We start from the raw sequence: 21,003 nt of genomic DNA, 5'->3' as shown, positions 1-21,003 counted from the left end.
CAGTTCAGGTTTCACTGATATCTAGATTTCTCACCTTAAACAACTGAGTGGTAATATCTTTTGACCTGTTGTGTAGAGAAGGGGTAGGGCACATCCATATGGACTTGTTTAGTAGGCAGCTGAAGAGACATTCTGAAGATCAATAGTAAGGGAGAAACTGGGAATACAGTCTTCCTTGGTGTATAGGGGCGTTTGAAGACACGGGAGTAGAGGACTCTAAGAAGAACATGAGTTGTAAAAGGAGTGGACCCAGGAAAGAACATTGCAAAGTACCTACATCTATAAGGCAAGTAAAGAAGGGCAAAACACTCAAGTTTGTTGAATGCGTCTTAAGTTCCAGGTGCTTTTACATTTTATCTCACTGAAATTTCACAATATACTTATAGTGAAATATCTAATTCTAGAAGATAGTTTTGCCTCCCTCAACCCCCCACCCCAACAAATGAAATGGACTCAGAAGTGTAGGAGGAGAACGAAAGGAAATTAGGAAGTGAGATTTTCATCAGGGTACAATGTTGCAGAGGATCAAACAGGTTGAGAAATGTGAAAAAAATAGTTTCTTCATACATTTATGCATCAATATTTAACCAAAATTGAATCATATTGAATTGAATTTTTATTACTTGCTCTGATACTTCATATCCAAAAGAGAAAGAAAATCAATAACACAACAATGAAACCATCAGGTATGCAGTTGGGAAGCAGAGCATAGCGCATTGTTGCTTTGTCAGCATTGATAATGCTTATAGATTACGTGAAAAGGAGCAAAAGTGTTGGCTAAATGTACCATAAGTGTCTTAGAATAGTTGTCTGTAGCCGTTTTCTCTATCTCTTAAACTTCTTAGAGGAAAGAGAGCTGAGTAGCTGTGGACCGAAATCTCCTGTTAGGAAACCAAACTACGAGAACCAAATTATGAGATTGACCCCTGAAATTGACTAATGACGTAAGGACATTTTATTGAGAGCAAAGAAGCATAAAGATTCATGTTAGTAAAATCTTTTATTTGGTTTATATTTTAAATGTAATACAAAATTTATAAGCCAGAAAATTTAATAGCAAGGAGAAACTAAGCTGGACCATTTAGAAAAACTAAGGGACAACACTCCTTTAAAATAAATCAAAGTTCAATTTTTTTTTACCCCATTGATTGTGATTAAACATACCAATCATATTTCAATTGCAAAAAGTGGAGAAGCACTCAAGCTGAAGAGGTGTAGAGCTGGTTTTAGTTGCTTCAGTAAGAGCTCTTCACGAGGTCAGGAGAGAGACCACAGGAAAAAGGAAAGAAAAAAAAGAGCTCTTCACCTATAAGGGACAGACAAAAAATAGGGTTAAATTTTCTCAATCTACTTTTTAAATTTTAATAAAGGTCTAATTTTAGAATCATTTTAGATTTACAGAAAAGTTGCAAAGATAGTATAGAGAGTTCCCATATAACTTGCACCAGTTCCCTTATTGGTTAACATCTTACTGTGTTAGGTTTGTGACCACGAACCAATGTTGATAGATTATTAATCAAATCCTATCCTTTATTTAGATTCCTCAGTTTTTACCTAATGTTCCTTTGCTGTTCCAGGATCCCATCTAGCTGGTGTATTACCTTTAGTCATCATGTTTCCTTAGGCTCCTCTAAACTGCAATAGTTTCTCAAACATTCCTTGTTTTTGATGATCTTGACACTTTTGAGGAGAATCTGCCTCAATTTTTGTATTTTGTACAATGGGTCTCAATTTTTGTTTGTCTAATGTTTTTCTCATGGTTAGACTGGAGTTGTGGGGTTTTGAGAGGAAAACCCTAGAGGTAAGGTGCCAATCTCATCACATCATTTTAGGGGTACGTGCTATCAACAGGACACCACTGATGATGTTAACTTTGATATTAACTGGCTGAGGTAGTTTTGTCAGGTTTTTCCACTGTGAAGTTAGTTTTTTCCCTCCTTTTCATACTACACATTTTGAAAGAAAGTTGCTATGCAAACCCACACTTAAGGGGTGGGGAATTATGCTCTATCTCCTTGGGGGAGGTGTACCTACATAAATTATTTAAAATTCTGTATTTCTGGGAGATTTGTCTATTCTCCCTTCCTTGTTTGTTTTTAACATTTTTATTGGCATATAATTGCTTTACAATGTTGTGTTAGTTTCTGCTATATAACAAAGTGAATCAGCTATATGTATACATATATCCGCATATCCCATCCCTCTTGAGCCTCCCTCCCACCCTCCCTATCCCACCCCTCTAGGTGGTCACAAAACACCGAGCTGATCTCCCTGTGCTATGCAGCTGCTTCCCACTAGCTATCTATTTTACATTTGGTAGTGTATATATGTCCATGCCACTCTTTCACTTTGTCCCAGCTTACCCTTCCCCCTCCCCGTGTCCTCAAGTCCATTCTCTACCTCTGCATCTTTATTCCTGTCCTGTACCTAGGTTCATCAGAACCTTTTTTTTTCTGTCAGATTTCATATATATGTGTTAGCATATGGTATTTGTCTTTCTCTTTCTGACTTAATTCACTCTGTATGACAGACTCTAGGTCCATCCACCTCACTATAAATAACTCAAGTTCGTTTCTTTTTATGGCCAAGTAATATTCCATTGTATACATGTGCCACATCTTCTTTATCCATTCATCTCTTGATGGACATTTAGGTTGCTCCCATGTCCTGGCTATTACAAATAGTGTTGCAGTGAACACTGTGGTACATGACTCTTTTTATTAATTAATTAATTAATTAATTTATAGGCTGCATTGGATCTTTGCTGCTGTGCATGGGCTCTCACTAAATGCAGCGAGCAGGGGCTACTCTTTGTTGCAGCGTGCATGCTTCTCACTGTGGTGGCTCCTCTTGTTATGGAGCATGGACTCTAGGCGCACAGGCTTCAGTCGTTGTGGCTCACGGGCTCTAGAACGCAGGCTCAGTAGTTGTGGCACATGGGCTTTGCTGCTCTGAGACATGTGTGATCTTCCCGGACCAAGGCTCAAACCTGTGTCTTCTGCATTGGCAGGCGGATTCTTAACCACTGCACCACCAGGGAAGCCCCATGCCTCTTTTTGAATTATGGTTTTCTCAGGGTATATGCCCAGTAGTGGGATTGCTGGGTTGTACGGTAGTTCTATTTTTAGTTTTTTGGAACCTCCATAATGTTCTCCATAGTGGCTGTATCAATTTACATTCCACCAACAGTGCAAGAGGGTTCCCATTTCTCCACACCCTCGCCAACATTTATTGTTTGTAGATTTTTTGATGATGGCCATTCTGACCAGTGTGAGGTGATACCTCATTGTGGTTTTGATTTGCATTTCTCTAATGATTAGTGATATTGAGCATCCTTTCCTGTGTTTGTTGGCAATCTGTATATCTTCTTTGGAGAAAGGTCTATTTAAGCCTTCTGCCCATTTTTGGATTGGGTTATTTTTTTTTTTTGATATTGAGCTGCTTGTATATTTTGGAGATTAATGCTTTGTCTGTTGCTTCATTTGCAAATATTTTCTCCCATTCTGAATGCTGTCTTTTCGTCTTGTTTATGGTTTCCTTTGCTGTGCAAAAGGTTTTAAGTTTCATTAGGTCCCATTTGTTTATTTTTGTTTTCATTTCCATTTCTCTAGGAGGTGGGTCAAAAAGGATCTTGCTGTGATTTATGTCATAGAGTGTTCTGCCTATGTTTTCCTCTAAGAGTTTAATAGTGTCTGGCCTTACATTTAGGTCTTTAATCCATTTTGAGTTTATTTTTGTATACAGTGTTAGGGAGTGTTCTAATTTCATTCTTTTACATGTAGATGTCCAGTTTTCCCAGAACCACTTATTGAAGAGGCTGTCTTTTCTCCATTGTATATTCTTGCCTCCTTTGTCTAAGATAAGGTGACCGTATGTGTGTGGGTTTAACTGTGTGCTTTCTATTCCATTCCATTGATCTATATTTCTGTTTTTGTGCCAGTACCATACTATCTTGATTACTGTAGCTTTGTAGTATAGTCCGAAGTCAGGGAGCCTGATTCCTCCAGCTCCGTTTTTCTTTCTCAATATTGCTTTGGCTGTTCAGGGTCTTTTGTGCTTCCAAGCAAATTGTAAAAATTTTTGTTCTAGTTCTATGATAAATGCCATTGGTAGCTTGACAGGGATTGCACTGAATCTGTAGATTGCTTTGGGTAATATAGTAATTTTAACAATGTTGATTCTTCCCCTCCAAGTACATGGTTTATCTCTCCATCTGTCTGTATCGTCTTTAATTTCTTTCATCAGTGTCTTATAGTTTTCTGCATACAGTTCTTTTGTGTCCTTAGGAAGGTTTATTCCTAGGTATTTTATTCTTTTTGTTGCAGTGATAAATGGGATTGCTTCCTTAATTTCTCTTTCAGTTTTTTCATCATTAATGTATAGGAATGCAAGAGATTTCTGTACATTAATTGTGTAACCTGTTACTTTACCAAATTCATTGTTTAGTTCTAGTAGTTTTCTGGTAGCATCCTTAGGATTCTCTATGTATAGTATCATGTCATCTGCAAAGAGTGACACTTTTACTTCTTCTTTTCTGATTTGTATTTCTTTTATTTCTTTTCCTTCTCTGATTTTGGTGTATCACATTGATTGATAGAACTATGATTGCTGGGTCTATAATAGAACTATGGGTAGTTCTATTTGTAGTTTTTTAAGGAACCTTAAAAAATTCCTTTTTAAGGAACCTTCCTAGATATTTTATTCTTTTTGTTGCAATGGTAAATGGGAGTGTTTCCTTGATTTCACTTTCAGATTTTTCATCCTTAGTGTATAGGAATGCCAGAGATTTCTGTACATTAATTTTGTATCCTGCTACTTTACCAAATTCATTGATTAGCTCTAGTAGTTTTCTGGTAGCATCTTTAGGATTCTCTATGTATAGTATCATGTCATCTGCAAACAGTGACAGCTTTACTTCTTCTTTTCCAATTTGGATTCCTTTTATTTCCTTTTCTTCTCTGATTGCTGTGGCTAAAACTTCCAAAACTATGTTGAATAAGAGTGGTGAGAGTGGGCAATCTTGTCTTGTTCCTGATCTTAGTGGAAATGCTTTCAGTTTTTCACCATTGAGGATGATGTTGGCTGTGGGTTTGTCATATATGGCCTTTATTATGTTGAGGAAAGTTCCCTCTATGCCTACTTTCTGCAGGGTTTTTATCATAAATGGGTGTGGAATTTTGTCAAAAGCTTTCTCTGCATCTATTGAGATGATCATATGGTTTTTCTCCTTCAATTTGTTAATATGGTGTATCACGTTGATTGATTTGCATATATTGAAGAATCCTTGCATTCCTGGAATAAACCCCACTTGATCATGGTGTATGATCCGTTTAATGTGCTGTTGGATTCTGCTTGCTAGTATTTTATTGAGGATTTTTGCATCTATGTTCATCAGTGATATTGGCCTGTAGTTTTCTTTCTTTGTGACATCCTTGTCTGGTTTTCGTATCAGGGTGATGGTGGCCTCGTAGAAGGAGTTTGGGAGTGTTCCTCCCTTTGCTATATTTTGGAAGAGTTTGAGAAGGATAGGTGATAGCTCTTCTCTAAATGTTTGATAGAATTCGCCTGTGAAGCCATATGGTCCTGGGCTTTTGCTTGTTGGAAGATTTTTAATCACAGTTTCAATTTCAGTGCTTGTGATTGGTCTGTTCATATTTTCTATTTCTTCCTGATTCAGTCTTGGCAGGTTGTGCCTTTCTAAGAATTTGTCCATTTCTTCCAGGTTGTCCATTTTATTGGCATAGAGTTGCTTGTAGTAATCTCTCATGATCTTTTGTATTTCTGCAGTGTCAGTTGTTACTTCTCCTTTTTCCTTTCTAATTCTATTGATTTGAATCTTCTCCCTTTTTTTCTTGATGAGTCTGGCTAATGGTTTATCAATTTTGTTTATCCTTTCAAAGAACCAGCTTTTAGTTTTATTGATCTTTGCTATCATTTCCTTCATTTCTTTTTCATTTATTTCTGATCTGATTTTTATGATTTCTTTCCTTCTGCTAACTTTGGGGTTTTTTGTTCTTTCTCTAATTGCTTTAGGTGCAAGGTTAGGTTGTTTATTCGAGATGTTTCCTGTTTCTTAAGGTAGGATTGTATTGCTATAAACTTCCCTCTTAGAACTGCTTTTGCTGCATCCCATAGATTTTGAGTCATCGTGTCTCCATTGTCATTTGTTTCTAGGTATTTTTTGATTTCCTCTTTGATTTCTTCAGTGATCACTTCATTATTAAGTAGTGTATTGTTTAGCCTCCATGTGTTTGTATTTTTTACAGATCTTTTCCTGTAATTGATATCTAGTCTCATGGCGTTGTGGTCAGAAAAGATACTTGATACAATTTCAATTTTCCTAAATTTACCAAGGCTTGATTTGTGACCCAAGATATGATCTATCCTGGAGAATGTTCCATGAGCACTTGAGAAAAATGTGTATTCTGTTGTTTTTGGATGGAATGTCCTATAAATATCAATTAACTCCATCTTGTTTAATGTATCATTTAAAGCTTGTGTTTCCTTATTTATTTTCATTTTGGATGATCTGTCCATTGGTGAAAGTGGGGTGTTAAAGTCCCCTACTATGAATGTGTTACTGTCGATTTCCCCTTTTATGGCTGTCAGTATTTGCCTTATGTATTGAGGTGCTCCTATGTTGGGTGCATAAATATTTACAATTGTTATATCTTCTTCTTGGATCGATCCCTTGATCATTATGTAGTGTCCTTCTTTGTCTCTTCTAATAGTCTTTGCTTTAAAGTCTATTTTGTCTGATATGAGAATTGCTACTCCAGCTTTCTTTTGGTTTCCATTTGCATGAAATACCTTTTTCCATCCCCTTACTTTCAGTCTGTATGTGTCTCTAGGCCTGAAGTGGGTCTCTTGTAGACAGCAAATATATGCGTCTTGTTTTTGTATCCATTCGGCCAATCTGTGTCTTTTGGTGGGAGCATTTAGTCCATTTACATTTAAGGTAATTATCGATATGTGTGTTCCCATTCCTATTTTCTTAATTGTTTTGGGTTCGATATTGTAGGTCTTTTCCTTCTTTTGTGTTTCTTGCCTAGAGAAGTTCCTTTAGCAGTTGTTGTAGAGCTGGTTTGGTGGTGCTGAACTCTCTCAGCTTTTGCTTGTCTATAAAGGTTTTAATTTCTCCATCAAATCTGAATGAGATCCTTGCTGGGTAGAGTAATCTTGGTTGCAGGTTTTTCTCCTTCAACACTTTCAATATGTCCTGCCACTCCCTTCTGGCTTGCAGAGTTTCTGCTGAAAGATCAGCTGTTAACCTTATGGGGATTCCCTTGTGTGTTATTTGTTGTTTTTCCCTTGCTGCTTTTAATATGTTTTCTTTGTATTTAATTTTTGACAGTTTGATTAATATGTGTCTTGGTGTATTTCTCCTTGGATTTATCCTGTATGGGACTCTCTGTGCTTCCTGGACTTGATTAACTATTTCCTTTCCCATATTAGGAAAGTTTTCAACTATAATCTCTTCAAATATTTTCTCAGTCCCTTTCTTTTTCTCTTCTTCTTCTGGAACCCCTATAATTCGAATGTTGGTGCGTTTAATGTTGTCCCAGAGGTCTCTGAGACTGTCCTCAGTTCTTTTCATTCTTTTTTCTTTATTCTGCTCTGCAGTAGTTATTTCCACTATTTTATCTTCCAGGTCACTTTACCGTTCTTCTGCCTCAGTTATTCTGCTATTGATCCCATCTAGAGTATTTTTCATTTCATTTATTGTGTTGTTCATCATTGTTTGTTTCATCTTTAGTTCTTCTAGGTCCTTGTTAACTGATTCTTGCATTTTGTCTATTCTATTTCCAAGATTTTGGATCATCTTGACTATCATTATTCTGAATTCTTTTTCAGGTAGACTGCCTATTTCCTCTTCATTTGTTAGGTCTGGTGGGTTTTTATCTTGCTCCTTCATCTGCTGTGTGTTTTTCTGTCTTTTCATTTTGCTTATCTTACTGTGTTTGGGGTCTCCTTTTTGCAGGCTGCAGGTTCGTAGTTCCTGTTGTTTTTTGTGTCTGTCCCCAGTGGCTAAGGTTGGTTCAGTGGGTTGTGTAGGCTTCCTGGTGGAGGGTACTAGTGCCTGTGTTCTGGTGGATGAGGCTGGATCTTGTCTTTCTGGTGGGCAGGTCCACGTCTGGTGGTGTGTTTTGGGGTGTCTGTAGACTTATTATGATTTTGGGCAGCCTCTCTGCTAATGGGTGGGGTTGTGTTCCTGTGTTGCTAGTTGTTTGGCATAGGATGTCCAGCACTGTAGCTTGCTGGTCGTTGAGTGAAGCTGGGTGCTGGTGTTGAAATGGAGATCTCTGGGAGATTTTCTCCGTTTGATATTATGTGGAGCTGGGAGGTCTCTTGTGGACCAGTGTCCTGAAGTTGGCTCTCCCACCTCAGAGGCACAGCACTGACTCCTGGCTGCAGCACCAAGAGCCTTTCATCCACAGGGCTCCTTAATTTGGGATGATTCGTTGTCTATTCATGTATTCCACAGATGCAGGGTACATCAAGTTGATTGTGGAGCTTTAATCTGCTGCTTCTGAGGCTGCTGGGAGAGATTTCCCTTTCTCTTCTTTGTTCTCACAGCTCCCAGGGGCTCAGCTTTGGATTTGGCCCCGCCTGTGCGTGTAGGTCGCGGGAGGGCGTCTGTTCTTTGCTCAGACAGGACGGGGTTAAAGGAGCCGCTGATTCGGAGGCTCTGGCTCACTCAGGCCGGGGGTGGGTAGGGAGGGTCACGGAGTGTGGGGCGGGCCTGCGGCGGCAGAGGCCGGCATGACGTTGCTAGCCTGAGGCGCGCCGTGCGTTCTCCCGGGGGAGTTGTCCCTGGATCCCGGGACTCTAACAGTGGCGGGCTGCACAGGCTCCCCGGAAGGCGGTGTGTATAGTGACCTGTGTTCGCACACAGGTTTCTTGGTGGCGGCAGCAGCGGCCTTAGCGTCTCATGTCTGTCTCTTGGCTCCGCACTTTTAGCCGCGGCTCGCGCCCGTCTCTGGAGCTCCTTTAAGCAGCGTTCTTAATCCCCTCTCCTCGTGCACCAGGAAACAAAGAGGGAAGAAAAAGTCTCTTGCCTCTTCGGCAGGTGCAGACTTTTCCCCGGACTCCCTCCCGGCTAGCCGCGGTGCACTAACGCCCTGCAGGCTGTGTTCACGCCGCCAACCTCAGTCCTCTCCTGGCGCTCCGACCGAAGCCTGAGCCTCAGCTCCCAGCCCCGCCTGCCCCGGCGGGTGAGCAGACAAGCCTCTCGGCTGGTGAGTGCCGGTCGGCCCGATCCTCTGCGCTGGAATCTTTCCGCTTTGCCCTCCGCACCCCTGTTGCTGCGCTCTCCTCCGCGGCTCCCAAGCTCCCCCTCTCCGCCACCCGCAGTCTCCGCCACCCGCAGTCTCCACCTCCGAAGCTCCCCCACTCCGCCACCCGAAGTCTCCGCCCGCGAAAGGGCTTCCTAGTGTGTGGATACTTTTCCTCCTTCCCTATCCTTTTGTCTCTGTTTATTTTTTTCTTTTGCCCTAACCAGGTACGTGGGGGGTTCCTTGCCTTTTGGGAGGTCTGAGGTCTTCTGCCAGCCTTCAGTAGGTGCTCCGTAGGAGTTGTTCCACGCGTAGATGTATTTCTGGTGTATCTGTGGGGAGGAAGGTGATCTCCGTGTCTTACTCTTCCGCCATCTTCCCGGAAGTCCTCGTAGTTTTCTTTTTATGTGTGACATCTTTGTCTGGTTTTGGTATCAGAGTGATGGTGGCCTTGCAGAACGCGATTGAGAGTGTTCCTTCCTCTGCTATATTTTGGAAGAATTTGAGAAGGATAGGTGTCAGCTCTCCTCTAAATGTTTGATAGAATTTGCCTGTGAAGCCATCTGGTCCTGGACTTTTGTTTGTTGGAAGATTTTTTTTATCACAGTTTCAATTTCATTACTTGTGATTGGTCTGTTCATATTTTCTGTTTCTTCTTGGTTCATCTTGGAAGGTTGTACTTTTCTGAGAATTTGTCCATTTCTTCCAGGTTGTCCATTTTATTGGCATATAGTTGCTTGTAGTAGTCTCTCATGGTCCTTTGTATTTATGCAGTGTCAGTTGTTATTTCTCCTTTTTCGTTTCTAATTCTATTGATTTGAGTCTTCTCCCTTTTTTTCTTAATGAGACTGGCTAATGGTTTATCAATTTTGTTTATCTTTTCAAAGAACCAGCTTTTAGTTTTATTGATCTTTGCTATCTTTCCTTCATTTCTTTTTCAATTATTTCTGATCTGATCTTTATGATTTCTTTCCTTCTGCTAACTTTGGGGGTTTTTTGTTCTTCTTTCTCTAATTGCTTTAGGTGTAAGGTTAGGTTGTTTATTTGAGATTTTTCTTGTTTTTTGCGGTAGGATTGTATTGCTATAAACTTCCCTCTTAGAACTGCTTTTGCTGCATCCCATAGGTTTTGTGTTGTATTTTCATTGTCATTTGTTTCTAGGTATTTTTTGATTTCCTCTTTGATTTCTTCAGTGATCTCTTGGTTATTTAGTAGTGTACTGTTGAGCCTCCATGTGTTTGTAGTTTTTACAGATTTTTTTCCTCTAATTTGATATCTAGTCTCATAACATTGTGGTCATAAAAGATAATTGATATAATTTCAATTTTCTTAAATTTACCAAGGCTTTATTTGTGACCCAAGATATGATCAATCCTGGAAAATGTTCATGGACACTCGAGAAGAAAGTGTATTCTGTTGTTTTTTCATGGAATGTCCTATAAATATCAATTAAGTATATTTGGTCTAATGTGTCTTTTAAAGCTTGTGTTTATTTATTTTCATTTTGGATGATCTGTCCATTGGTGAAAGTGGGGTGTTAAAGTCCCCTACTATTATTGTGTTACTGTCAATTTCCCCTTTTTTTTTTTTTTTTTGCGGTACACGGGCCTCTCACTGTTGTGGCCTCTCCCGTTGCGGAGCACAGGCTCCGGACGTGCAGGCTCAGTAGCCATGGCTCATGGGCCCAGCCACTCCGCAGCATGTGGGATCTTCCCGGACCGGGGCACGAACCCATGTCCCCTGCATTGGCAGGTGGACTCTCAACCACTGCGCCACCAGGGAAGCCCTCAATTTCCCCTTTTATGGCTGTTAGCATTTGTCTTATGTATTGAGGTGCTCCTATATTGGGTGCATAAATATTTACAATTGTTATATCTTCTTCTTGGATTGATCCTTGGTCATTATGTAGTGTCCTTCTTTGTCTCTTGTAATAGTCTTTATTTTAAAGTCTATTTTGTCTGATATGAGAATTGCTACTCCAGCTTTCTTTTGATTTCAGTTTGCGTTGAATATCTTTTTCCATCCCCTCACTTTCAGTCTGTATGTGTCCCTAGGTCTGAAGTGGTCTCTTGTAGACAGCATATATATGGGTCTTGTTTTTGCATCCATTCAGCCAGTCTGTGTCTTTTGTTTGGAGCACTGAATCCATTTACATTTAAGGTAATTATCGATACGTATGTTCCTATTACCATTTTCTTAATTGTTTTGGGTTTGTTATTGTAGGTCTTTTCCTTCTCTTGTGTTTCCTGCCTAGAGAAGTTCCTTTAGCAGTTGTTGTAAAGCTGGTTTGGTGGTGCTGAATTCTCTTAACTTTTGCTTGTCTGTAAAGGTTTTGATTTCTCCATTGAATCTGAATGAGATCCTTGCTGGGTAGAGCAATCTTGGTTGTAGGTTTTTCTCTTTCATCACTTTCAATATGTCCTGCCACTCCCTTCTGGCTTGCAGAGTTTCTGTTGAAAGATCAGCTGTTAACCTTATGGGGTTTCCCTCGTATGTTATTTGTTGGTTTTCCCTTGCTACTTTTAATATTTTTCCTTTGTATTTAATTTTTGATAGTTTGATTAATATGTGTCTTGGTGTGTTTCTCCTTGGAGTTATCCTGTATGGGACTCTCTGTGCTTCCTGGACTTGACTACTTCCTTTCCCGTATGAGGGAAGTTTTCAACTATAATCTCTTCAAATATTTTCTCAGTCCCTTTCTTTTTCTCTTCTTCTTCTGGAACCCCTATAATTTGAATGTTGGTGCATTTAATGTTGTCCCAGAGGTCTCTGAGACTGTCCTCAATTCTTTTCATTCTTTTTTCTTTATTCTGCTCTGTGGCAGTTATTTCCACTATTTTATCTTCCAGGTCACTTATCCGTTCTTCTGCCTCAGTTATTCTGCTATTGATTCCTTCTAGAGAATTTTTAATTTCATTTATTGTGTTGTTCATCATTGTTTGTTTGCTCTTTAGTTCTTCTAGGTCCTTGTTAAACATTTCTTTGATTTTCTCCATTCTATTTCCAACATTTTGGATCAACTTTACTATCATTACTCTGAATTCTTTTTCAGGTAGACTGCCTATTTCCTCTTCATTTGTTTGGTCTGGTGGGTTTTTACCTTGTTCCTTCATCAGCTGCATATTTCTCTGTTTTCCTATTTGTTTAACTTACTGTGTTTGGGGTCTCCTTTTCGCAGGCTGCAGGTTCGTAGTTCCCATTGTTTTTGGTGTCTGCCCCCAGTGGGTGAGGTTTGTTCAGTGGCTTATTTAGGCTTCCTGGTGGAGGGGACTGGTATCTGTGTTCTGCCGGTTGGGGCTATATCTTGTCCTTTTGGCAGGCAGGGCCGTGTCTGGTGGTGTGTTTTGGAGTGTCTGTGAAATTAGTATGACTTTACGCAGCTTCTCTGTTGATGGGTAGGGTTGTGTTCCCATCTTGCTAGTTGTTTGGCATGGTGTGTTCAGCACTGGAGCTTGCTGGCCATTGGGTGGAGCTGTGTCTTAGTGTTGAGATGAAGATCTCGGAGAGCTCTAACCAATTGATATTATGTGGGGCCGGGAGGTCTCTGGTGGTCCAATGTCCTGGACTCGGCCCTCCCACCTCGGAGGCTCAGGCCTGAGACCCGGCCAGAGCACCAAGACCCTGCCAGCCATACAGCTCAGAAGAAAAGGAAGAGAGAAAAAAACAAAAACAAAAAACGAACAGACAGAGCCCTAGGACAAATGGTAAAAGCAAACCTATATAGACAAAATCACACAAAGAGGCATACACATACACACTCACAAAAAAGAGAAAAGGGAAAGAAATATATATGTATATATATATATATATATATATATATATATATATATATATATATATATATATATGGAAGAGAGCAACCAAACCCCAGTAAACAAATCCACCAATGATAATAAGCACTAAATACTAAACTAAGATAAACATAAAACCAGAAAAAAAATAATGCAGAAAGCAAACCGCAAGTGTACAGTTGCTCCCAAAGTCCACTGCCTCAATTTTGGGAACATTCGTTATCCATTTAGGTATCCTTCAGATGTAGGGTTTATCAGGTTGATTGTGGGGATTTAATCTGCTTCTCCTGAGGCTGCACAGAGAAATTTCCCTTTCTCTTATTCTTTCACACAGCTTCTGGGGTTCAGCTTTGGTTTTGGCCCCAACTCTGTGAGTAGGCCACCCTCAGGAGTCTGTTCCCTGCCCAGAGAGCTGGGGGTTAAAGCAGCGGCCGATTAGGGCTCTCTTGCTCTCTAAGGCCAGGGGGAGGGAGGGGTACAGTAGTCATTATTGGGATGTGGGGTGAGCCTGAGGCAGCAGAGGCCAGCGTGACGTTGCACCAGCCTGAGGCACGCTGTGCATTCTCCCGGGGAAGTTGTCCTTGGATCCCGGGACCCTGGCAGTGTCGGGCTGCACAAGCTCCCAGGGAGTGTGTGGATAGTGACCTGTGCTGGCACACAGGATTCTTGGTGGCAGCGGCAGCAGTGTTAGCAGTTCAGTCCCGTTCTGTGGTCCGAGCTGATAGCCGTGGCTCACGCCCATCTCTGGAGCTCGCTTAGGCAGTGTTCTGCCTTCTGTGGGCACACTGGGAAGGAATCCCCACTCCATGCACACCCCAAAACAAAGGTCTCTTGCCTCTCTGGCAGGTCCAGACTTTTTTCGGACTCCCTCCCAGCTAGCCGTGGTGCACTAACACCCTGCAGGCTGTGTTCACGCCGCCAACCCCAGTCCTCTCCCTGCGCTGTGACCGAAGCCCGAGACTCAGCTCCCAGCACCCCCTCACCCCGCCCCAGCAGGTGAGCAGACAAGCCTCTCGGGCTGGTGAGTGCTGGTCGGCCCCGATCCTCTGTGCAGGAATCTCTCCGCTTTGCCCTCCGCACCCCTGTTGCTGTGCTCTCCTCCACGGCTCCGAAGCTTCCCACCTCCGCCCCTCTCAGTCTCTGCCCGCGAAGGGGCTTCTAGCGTGTGGAAACCTTGCCTCCTTCACGGCTCCCTCCCACTGGTGCAGGTCCCGTCCCTATCCTTTTGTCTCTGTTTTTTCTTTTTTCTTTTGCCCTACCCAGGTACGTGGGGACTTTCTTGCCTTTTGGGAGGTCTGAGGTCTTTTGCCAGCATTCAGTGGGTGTTCTATAGTTGTTCCACGTGTAGATATATTTCTGATGTATTTGTGGGGAGGAAGGTGATCTCCGCGTCTTACTCCTCCTCTCCATCTTGAAGGTCTCCCGCACTGATCTGTTTGTTTGTTTAGCGCTGCATGGCATGTGGGATCTTAGTTCCCCAGCCAGCGATCGAACCTGTGCCCCCTGCATTGGAAGCACAGAGTCCTAATCACTGAACCCCAGGGAAGTCCCTGCATTAGTGTATTTTTGAAGAAAACTTATTCTTACATATAGGTTGGTCACAGTAATGAATAATATTGCCATTACATACATATCAGTATGGACTGATACTCAGATACTTATTTTATACTTTGGGTTATAATCCAATACTACCTTATTTTGTTGCTCAAGTTGTTCCAGTTTTGGCTACTGGGAACTTTTTCAGTTCGTTCTTGTATCCCTTTGTCTCAATCTGTTTTTAACGTAAATCACATTATTCTTTTATCTTTATCTCTTTATTCTCCCATTTCAGGTATTTGTATATCTAAAGTGTTATTGTCAATGAATAATGTAGGGTCCAAGCTGATGAGCAGGAGTCGGGACCACCAAGATATTTTATGTCAAACCAGCTCAAAATTTCAGTGAGATAATTTCCTTGAGGTTAAAAAAAAGCTCAAATGCCAGGATTTATTATTGTATATGTGTGGGTAGATATTTTTTCCAAACAGTCTCATGTGCTTATTTAGGTAAAGTGTTGAAATGGTGTAAGGCCAAATCTTTGCTTTTGACCTCATCCTGTCCAGTCTGTGCCACTTGCCATTACTGGGTTAATTTTTCTAAAGTATAAGTCTACATATGTTACTCCTTTATAGCCTGCAATAACTCCTTAGTGCTTACCAAATAAAAGGCCAAATCATTAGCCCAGTATTCACTACATTGCATGCCAAGGTCCCAAATCAGTTTTTAAAATCTTTCATTTCTCATTATTTTCCTACTTATACCATATGTCCCTGCCAAGTCGAACCTAAGCTCATAAAGATGTTTTTTTCCGTTTTTTGCCTCTATAGTTTCACTAATGTTGCTGATGGGAAGCAACACCCATTTCTATTCATCTTGTGTCAAAAATCTTCCCTTTTCCCCATCCAATCCATTTCTACCATTGTCTGTCCTGCCCTGTGGTCTGGGAGGCTGACCTGTGGTCCCCAGCAATACTGTTCTTCTCTCTGCCTTCCTGGTGTGTTCAACCAATGGCAAGCCCAGAAGGACATCAGAAAATGAGGTCAGGGTAGTTTTCCCCTTGTTTCCTTCCTGAGGGGTTACCCCAGGCTGCTCAGGTCCTCTCAGGGCAGCCGTTACACAGCTTTCTCCTTTGGGATGCAGGTAACTGCTCCCTCCCATCCTCCCGAGGCCTAGGGATGGTAACGGTTCAGCTGTTGTTGCACAATCCCCTGTCATTTCCCTGTACCTCCCACCCACACCTTTGTAAATGGTCTTCATTAAATCCTTGTATTATCACAGTTTGAGTGCCATCTATTTCCTCTTGTGACCCTGATGCTCACTTCTTCTTTAGAATTAAAACCACTTCTTTCAAGAAACTTTCACTTACACTTCTCACAGGATATCATCTTTCCTTCCTCTGAGCATAAAATAGCACTTCATCTAAAGGCATTATTCAAAGTTTGCATTTTATTTGAGGGATTTTCTAATGCCTTCTTTTTGAGTATAAAGTCTCTAAGGGGAAGAGGACCAGCTTATTTCTCTTCATTCCCCACAGTCCCTAACAGTGTCCTGCATGGTACTAGGTACGTGAGGCATTATTTGCTAAATGCATGAATATTTGAAAACATATCTTCCAAGAGTTATGTTTGTTAACTTACACAAAGTTCTCATTCACTTGAGAAAGGAAGTGGGATTTTTGCAAAGAATGGGAAAATTAATGTTTTCTTCCCATACTCAAGATACGTTCTATAGAATACTGACAAAATCATGTTGATTTCTACTTTACTATATCCTCAATAGCTAATTCTGAGAATCTTGGAAAAATGAGTTGGAAATGACTTGACTGAATTTCAGATGATGACATTCTACAGAACATTTCCAAATATTCTGTATTCTATTCCACCTCTTTCAAAGTTCACCTTCTCTTTCCTGTTTAACCTCACCTCATTATTTATAGATGCATTATGCCACAATTAATCCAAATATTACATAGCATAATTTTCATTTGCTCTACTACTTTATAATTATTTACCAGTTTCTTTCATCAATTTGTTTGTATTAGCAGGGAAAGTGCTTTCCACTTCTTTTGTATCTCACCACACTCTTGTATTTTGCAAGTGGTGCTTCATTAATAGACCATCAGAATTCTGAGAAGTCTAGAGAAGTCACCATCCCTTTATTTGCTAAAATATAGTTTCAAAATATAGAGTTATTTTTTTGAACTGAATGTTTGTGTCCCCCCAGCCACAAAACTCATATGTTGAAACCCTAACCCCCAGTGTGATGGTATTAGGAGGTGAAGCCTTTGGGAAGTAATTAGGTTTAGATGAGATCATGAAGGTGAGGGCCCCATGATGGGAATACTGTCCTCATAAGAAGAAAGGCCAAAAACTCTCTCTCTGTCTCCAATATTTGAGGACACAGCAAAAAGGTGGCCAACTGCAAGCTAGGAAGAGCATCCTCACCAAGGAACTGAACTGGCTCATACTTGATCTTGGACTTCCCAGCATTCCGAACTATGAGAAATAAATTCCTGTTGTTTAACCTGTTTAAGCTATGTTACTTTGTTATGGCAGCCCAAACAAGCTTTCTTCATTTGAAGAAATCAAAGTCAATCTTTATATTAAGATAACATTTGAGAGACTTAAATAATTGTTATTATTGAATTATTATTCAAAATAATGCTGAGTTTACAAAGCCCTTGATTATATTTCTCAACATTCACAGATTCTGGGACTTACCATTGTTTTTTTAGAAAGTATGCATGGCTCTCCTTCTGTTGATGTCTCTCTTGATTTGGCAAAGAGAACACAGAGGACAGCAAAGGGTCACGATATAGTCATCACAAATGGATCCCTGTTTGAAAATATAAAAGAAACAGAAATGTAAAATCCACCTATTTGGGAATTAAGACTTGTGGATTTTCAAGACATTTTGAAGAGAAGCAGAAGGCATTGGTCCTTTGAATTTGGAGTTTGGATGGATACATTTAGGAAAATGTTAGTTGATTTCTCTATATAGCTCCTGTCTCTTTTTATGAAATCAAATGTTTTCCTATAATTTGTGATATTGAAAATGGAAGATATCTAACCAAACTATCAATATGAGGGTAAAATAAGGAGTTTCATGAAGTAAAATCTCTTTTCTCCTCTACCCTCTCTCTTTCTCAGGAAGCTACTAGAGGATGTCTCCACCAAAGTGAAGGAGCAAACCAAGAAAGGTATAAGAAACCAGAGACTAACATGGGGGAGCGGTTAATGGAATCTCCAGTCATGGCGAAGGAGATCTCAGGGCAAAAGCAGAGCACCAGGAGTGAAAAGCATCTAGTTCAAAGGGTAGCGGGTCAGGGAGTGATTTCATCAAGGAGACGAAAATGATAGAATGTCTGATGTATTGAATGTTTGGGGAAGAGATTTAGAAAACTGGGAAAGAGTTTGGGACTGCACTACTCTTAAGTAAATGAAAAACTCCTAATGAAAAAGCCAAGCATTATTAATAGTAGGAAAAACAAAGTTTAGTAGAAAAGGCAATCATAGTTCATTACACGATTCAACTCAACTCTGAAGAGCAAGCAGAGCTATCATAATATAAATACTAAATACGGATTTAACCAAAATTATATATAACTATATTGGAAGGAGTGAGGTAGGGGTAGGGTGCATGTCCATGGTGGGGAAGGGGGATAAAACAGAACTAAATTCTCATCTTCCACAGTAAGAAGTCCAGAGACAATGCCCCAAACTGCAAAGTCAAAAAGTAGCAATACAAGTCTACTATTTGGAGATACGGAGGTAAACACCCAAAGATCAGCCTTTGGAAAGAGGAAGTAGGGGAGAGAAGTTTGGGGAGTACTATTTTCCTTAACAAACCTTATAAATTAGATAATTTTAAAAACTATGTGCTTGCAGAGCTTTGTTAACTAAAATGAAAGCTGTACTAGAAAACAGGGATGGGGGGATTTAGTGAGCCAGAAATCATGAGCAATTTTTGGAAAAAAAAATGAAGCAGATGGGATTACATTGATGGAGAAAGTAAAACAGAGCTAAGGAACATGAAACCTAACATAGTCAGAGGCACGGTATTTGATAAACCCCAAACCAAAAACTCTCAGTTCAGAAAGGAGGAAGAATGGGCTGGGGAATGAAAGATGAGTGGTTAACTGATGCCAGCTTGAGCAGCTGGGCCAGCCCAGAGCTGCCAGCTGTGGCCTTGCCTGGAACACAGCCTGCAGAGCAGTTTAACAGATGACCCTAATGTGGGCTTTGGGGCCCCAGAAGAGAAGAGGGGTGAGATAAGTGGGGCAGCTATTCACCTATCACATAAGAGGTCAGACTCTCAAAGACTCACCACAAACACACTAAAAGAAATAATAAAAGGTAAAGACATTTTAGCACAGCTGATAAATCTAAATCACTCCCACCCATGAGATAGCCAAATTATTTTACGTTTGGTATTCATCAAATGGTATTTTTTTCCTTCTTTTCATTTTTGGCTGAATAGAACTTTCCTGGTTCCTTTTGTTCCCTTTAGTAGTTTTAGATGTTCCACAACTAATTTTTATTAGCAATGACCCTTAAATTTTTACCCACAACTTAACATTATATATTAAAAAATTTTTTTTGACATCTTTATTGGAGTATAATTGCTTTACAATGTTGCGTTAGTTTCTGCTTTATAACAAAGTGAATCAGCTATACATATACATATGTTCCCGTATCTCCTCCCTCTTGCATCTCCCTCCCTCCCTCCCTATCCCAACCCTCTAGGTGGTCGCAAAGCACCCCGCTGATCTCCCTGTGCTCTGTGGCTGCTTCCCACTAGCTATTTTACATTTGGTAGTGTATATAAGTCCATGCCACTCTCTCACTTTGTCCCAGCTTACCCTTCCTCCTCCCCATGTCAAGTCCATTCTCTACATCTGTGTCTTTATTCCTGTCCTGCCCCTAGGTTCTTCAGAACAATTTCTTTTCTTTTTTTTAAGATTCCATATATATATGTTAGCATACAGTATGTGTTTTTCTCTTTCTGACTTACTTCACTGTATGACAGACTCTAGGTCCATCCATCTCACTACAAATAACTCAATTTTGCTTCTTTTTATGGCTGAGTAATATTCCATTGTATATATGTGCCACATCTTCTTTATCCATTCATCGGTTGATGGACATTTAAGTTGCTTCCATGTCCTGGCTATTAACATTATATTTATCTTGAGATTCATCAACGTTGTAGTGGGTATCAATAGTTCATTCCTTTTTATTGCTAAGTAGTATCCATATAATGGATAGATCACAATTTGTTTATCCATTCACCTGCTGGGGGACATTTGGGTGGTTTTTAGTTTTTGGCTATTACAAGCAAAACTGCTCTGAACATTTGTGTACAAGTCTTGGTATGGATATATATTTTTGTAGGGTAAATATCTAGGAGCAGAATGGCTGGGCTAAAAAGTAGGTGTATATTTAACTTTTTAAGAAACTGTATTTTACATTCCAATCAGCAGTGCATGAGAGTTTCAGTTCCTCCATATCTGCTCACACTTGGTGTGGTTTAGGCTGATTAATTTTAGCTATCCCAATAGGTGTGTAGTGGTATCTCATTGTGGTTTTAATTTGCATTTCTCTAATGACTGATGATATTGAACATCTTCTTATGTTCTTATTTGCCATTCAAATGTTTTCTTTTTTTTTCTAATTTTATTGTTTGGGTTAAAAATATATACTTAACATGAGATCTACCCTCTTAACACATTTAAGTTTACACAACACAACGATTTGAAGAATCCCAGAATAATTATACTGAGTGAAAGAAGCTACACACTGTATAGTTCTATTATATAAAATGGTAGAAAATGAAAACTAATCTATAGTGACAGAAAGCATATTGGTGGTTACTTGGGGAAGAGGGGAGGGGAAAGAAGGAAAGATTACAAAGGGATGTGAGTAAATTTTGGGGGTGATGAATATGTTCAGTATTTTGACTGTGAGGTTTCACAGGTATATACATATGTCTAAACTTATCAAATTGTTCATTTTAAATATATGCAGTTTATTGTAAGTCAGTTATACCTCAGTAATGTTCTTTTTATAAAAAAATATGTATTTATCTATCAATGCCAGACAAAGCCTTTAGAATATCTTAGTTTCTTCCTCTTCCTTCCAATCTTCCAAATTTTGTCAAAACCAACTAAAGTTTTAGTTTTAGACTGTTATTAATTTTTCAAACTCCTAATGAGCATTTAAAAAAATTGATTATGTACTAAGCCTTTAAAAAAGTTGATAACTTTCATGTTAAATAGTCATAGCGTAATAAATAAAGAGCTCCTACAAATCAATTAGAAAAGAAAAACAACTCAATAAAACAATGAACAAAGTATATGTACAGATAATTTATAGAAGAAATGAAAAAGGACAATAAAT

At 39.9% G+C, this 21,003-nt stretch overlaps 1 protein-coding gene across 1 annotated transcript in view; it reads right to left on the bottom strand.

Moving 5' to 3' along the window:
- Positions 1 to 981: 981 nt before the first annotated feature.
- Positions 982 to 21,003, bottom strand: part of LOC132425364 (placenta-specific gene 8 protein) — a 37,898-nt gene continuing 17,876 nt past the window's right edge. The window contains exons 4-5 of the mRNA XM_060011668.1: positions 17,326 to 17,440; positions 982 to 1,306 (exon numbers count right to left, since the gene is read on the bottom strand). Coding sequence (XP_059867651.1) covers positions 17,336 to 17,440 — 105 coding nt within the window. The 3' untranslated portion in view covers positions 982 to 1,306; positions 17,326 to 17,335. The remainder of the gene's footprint in view (positions 1,307 to 17,325; positions 17,441 to 21,003) is intronic.

Source organism: Delphinus delphis, chromosome 5 (assembly GCF_949987515.2).
Source record: "Delphinus delphis chromosome 5, mDelDel1.2, whole genome shotgun sequence".
NCBI lineage: Eukaryota > Metazoa > Chordata > Mammalia > Artiodactyla > Delphinidae > Delphinus > Delphinus delphis.
The sequence above is the reverse complement of the archived record's forward strand: the minus strand, read 5'-3'. Positions and strand labels throughout refer to the sequence as shown.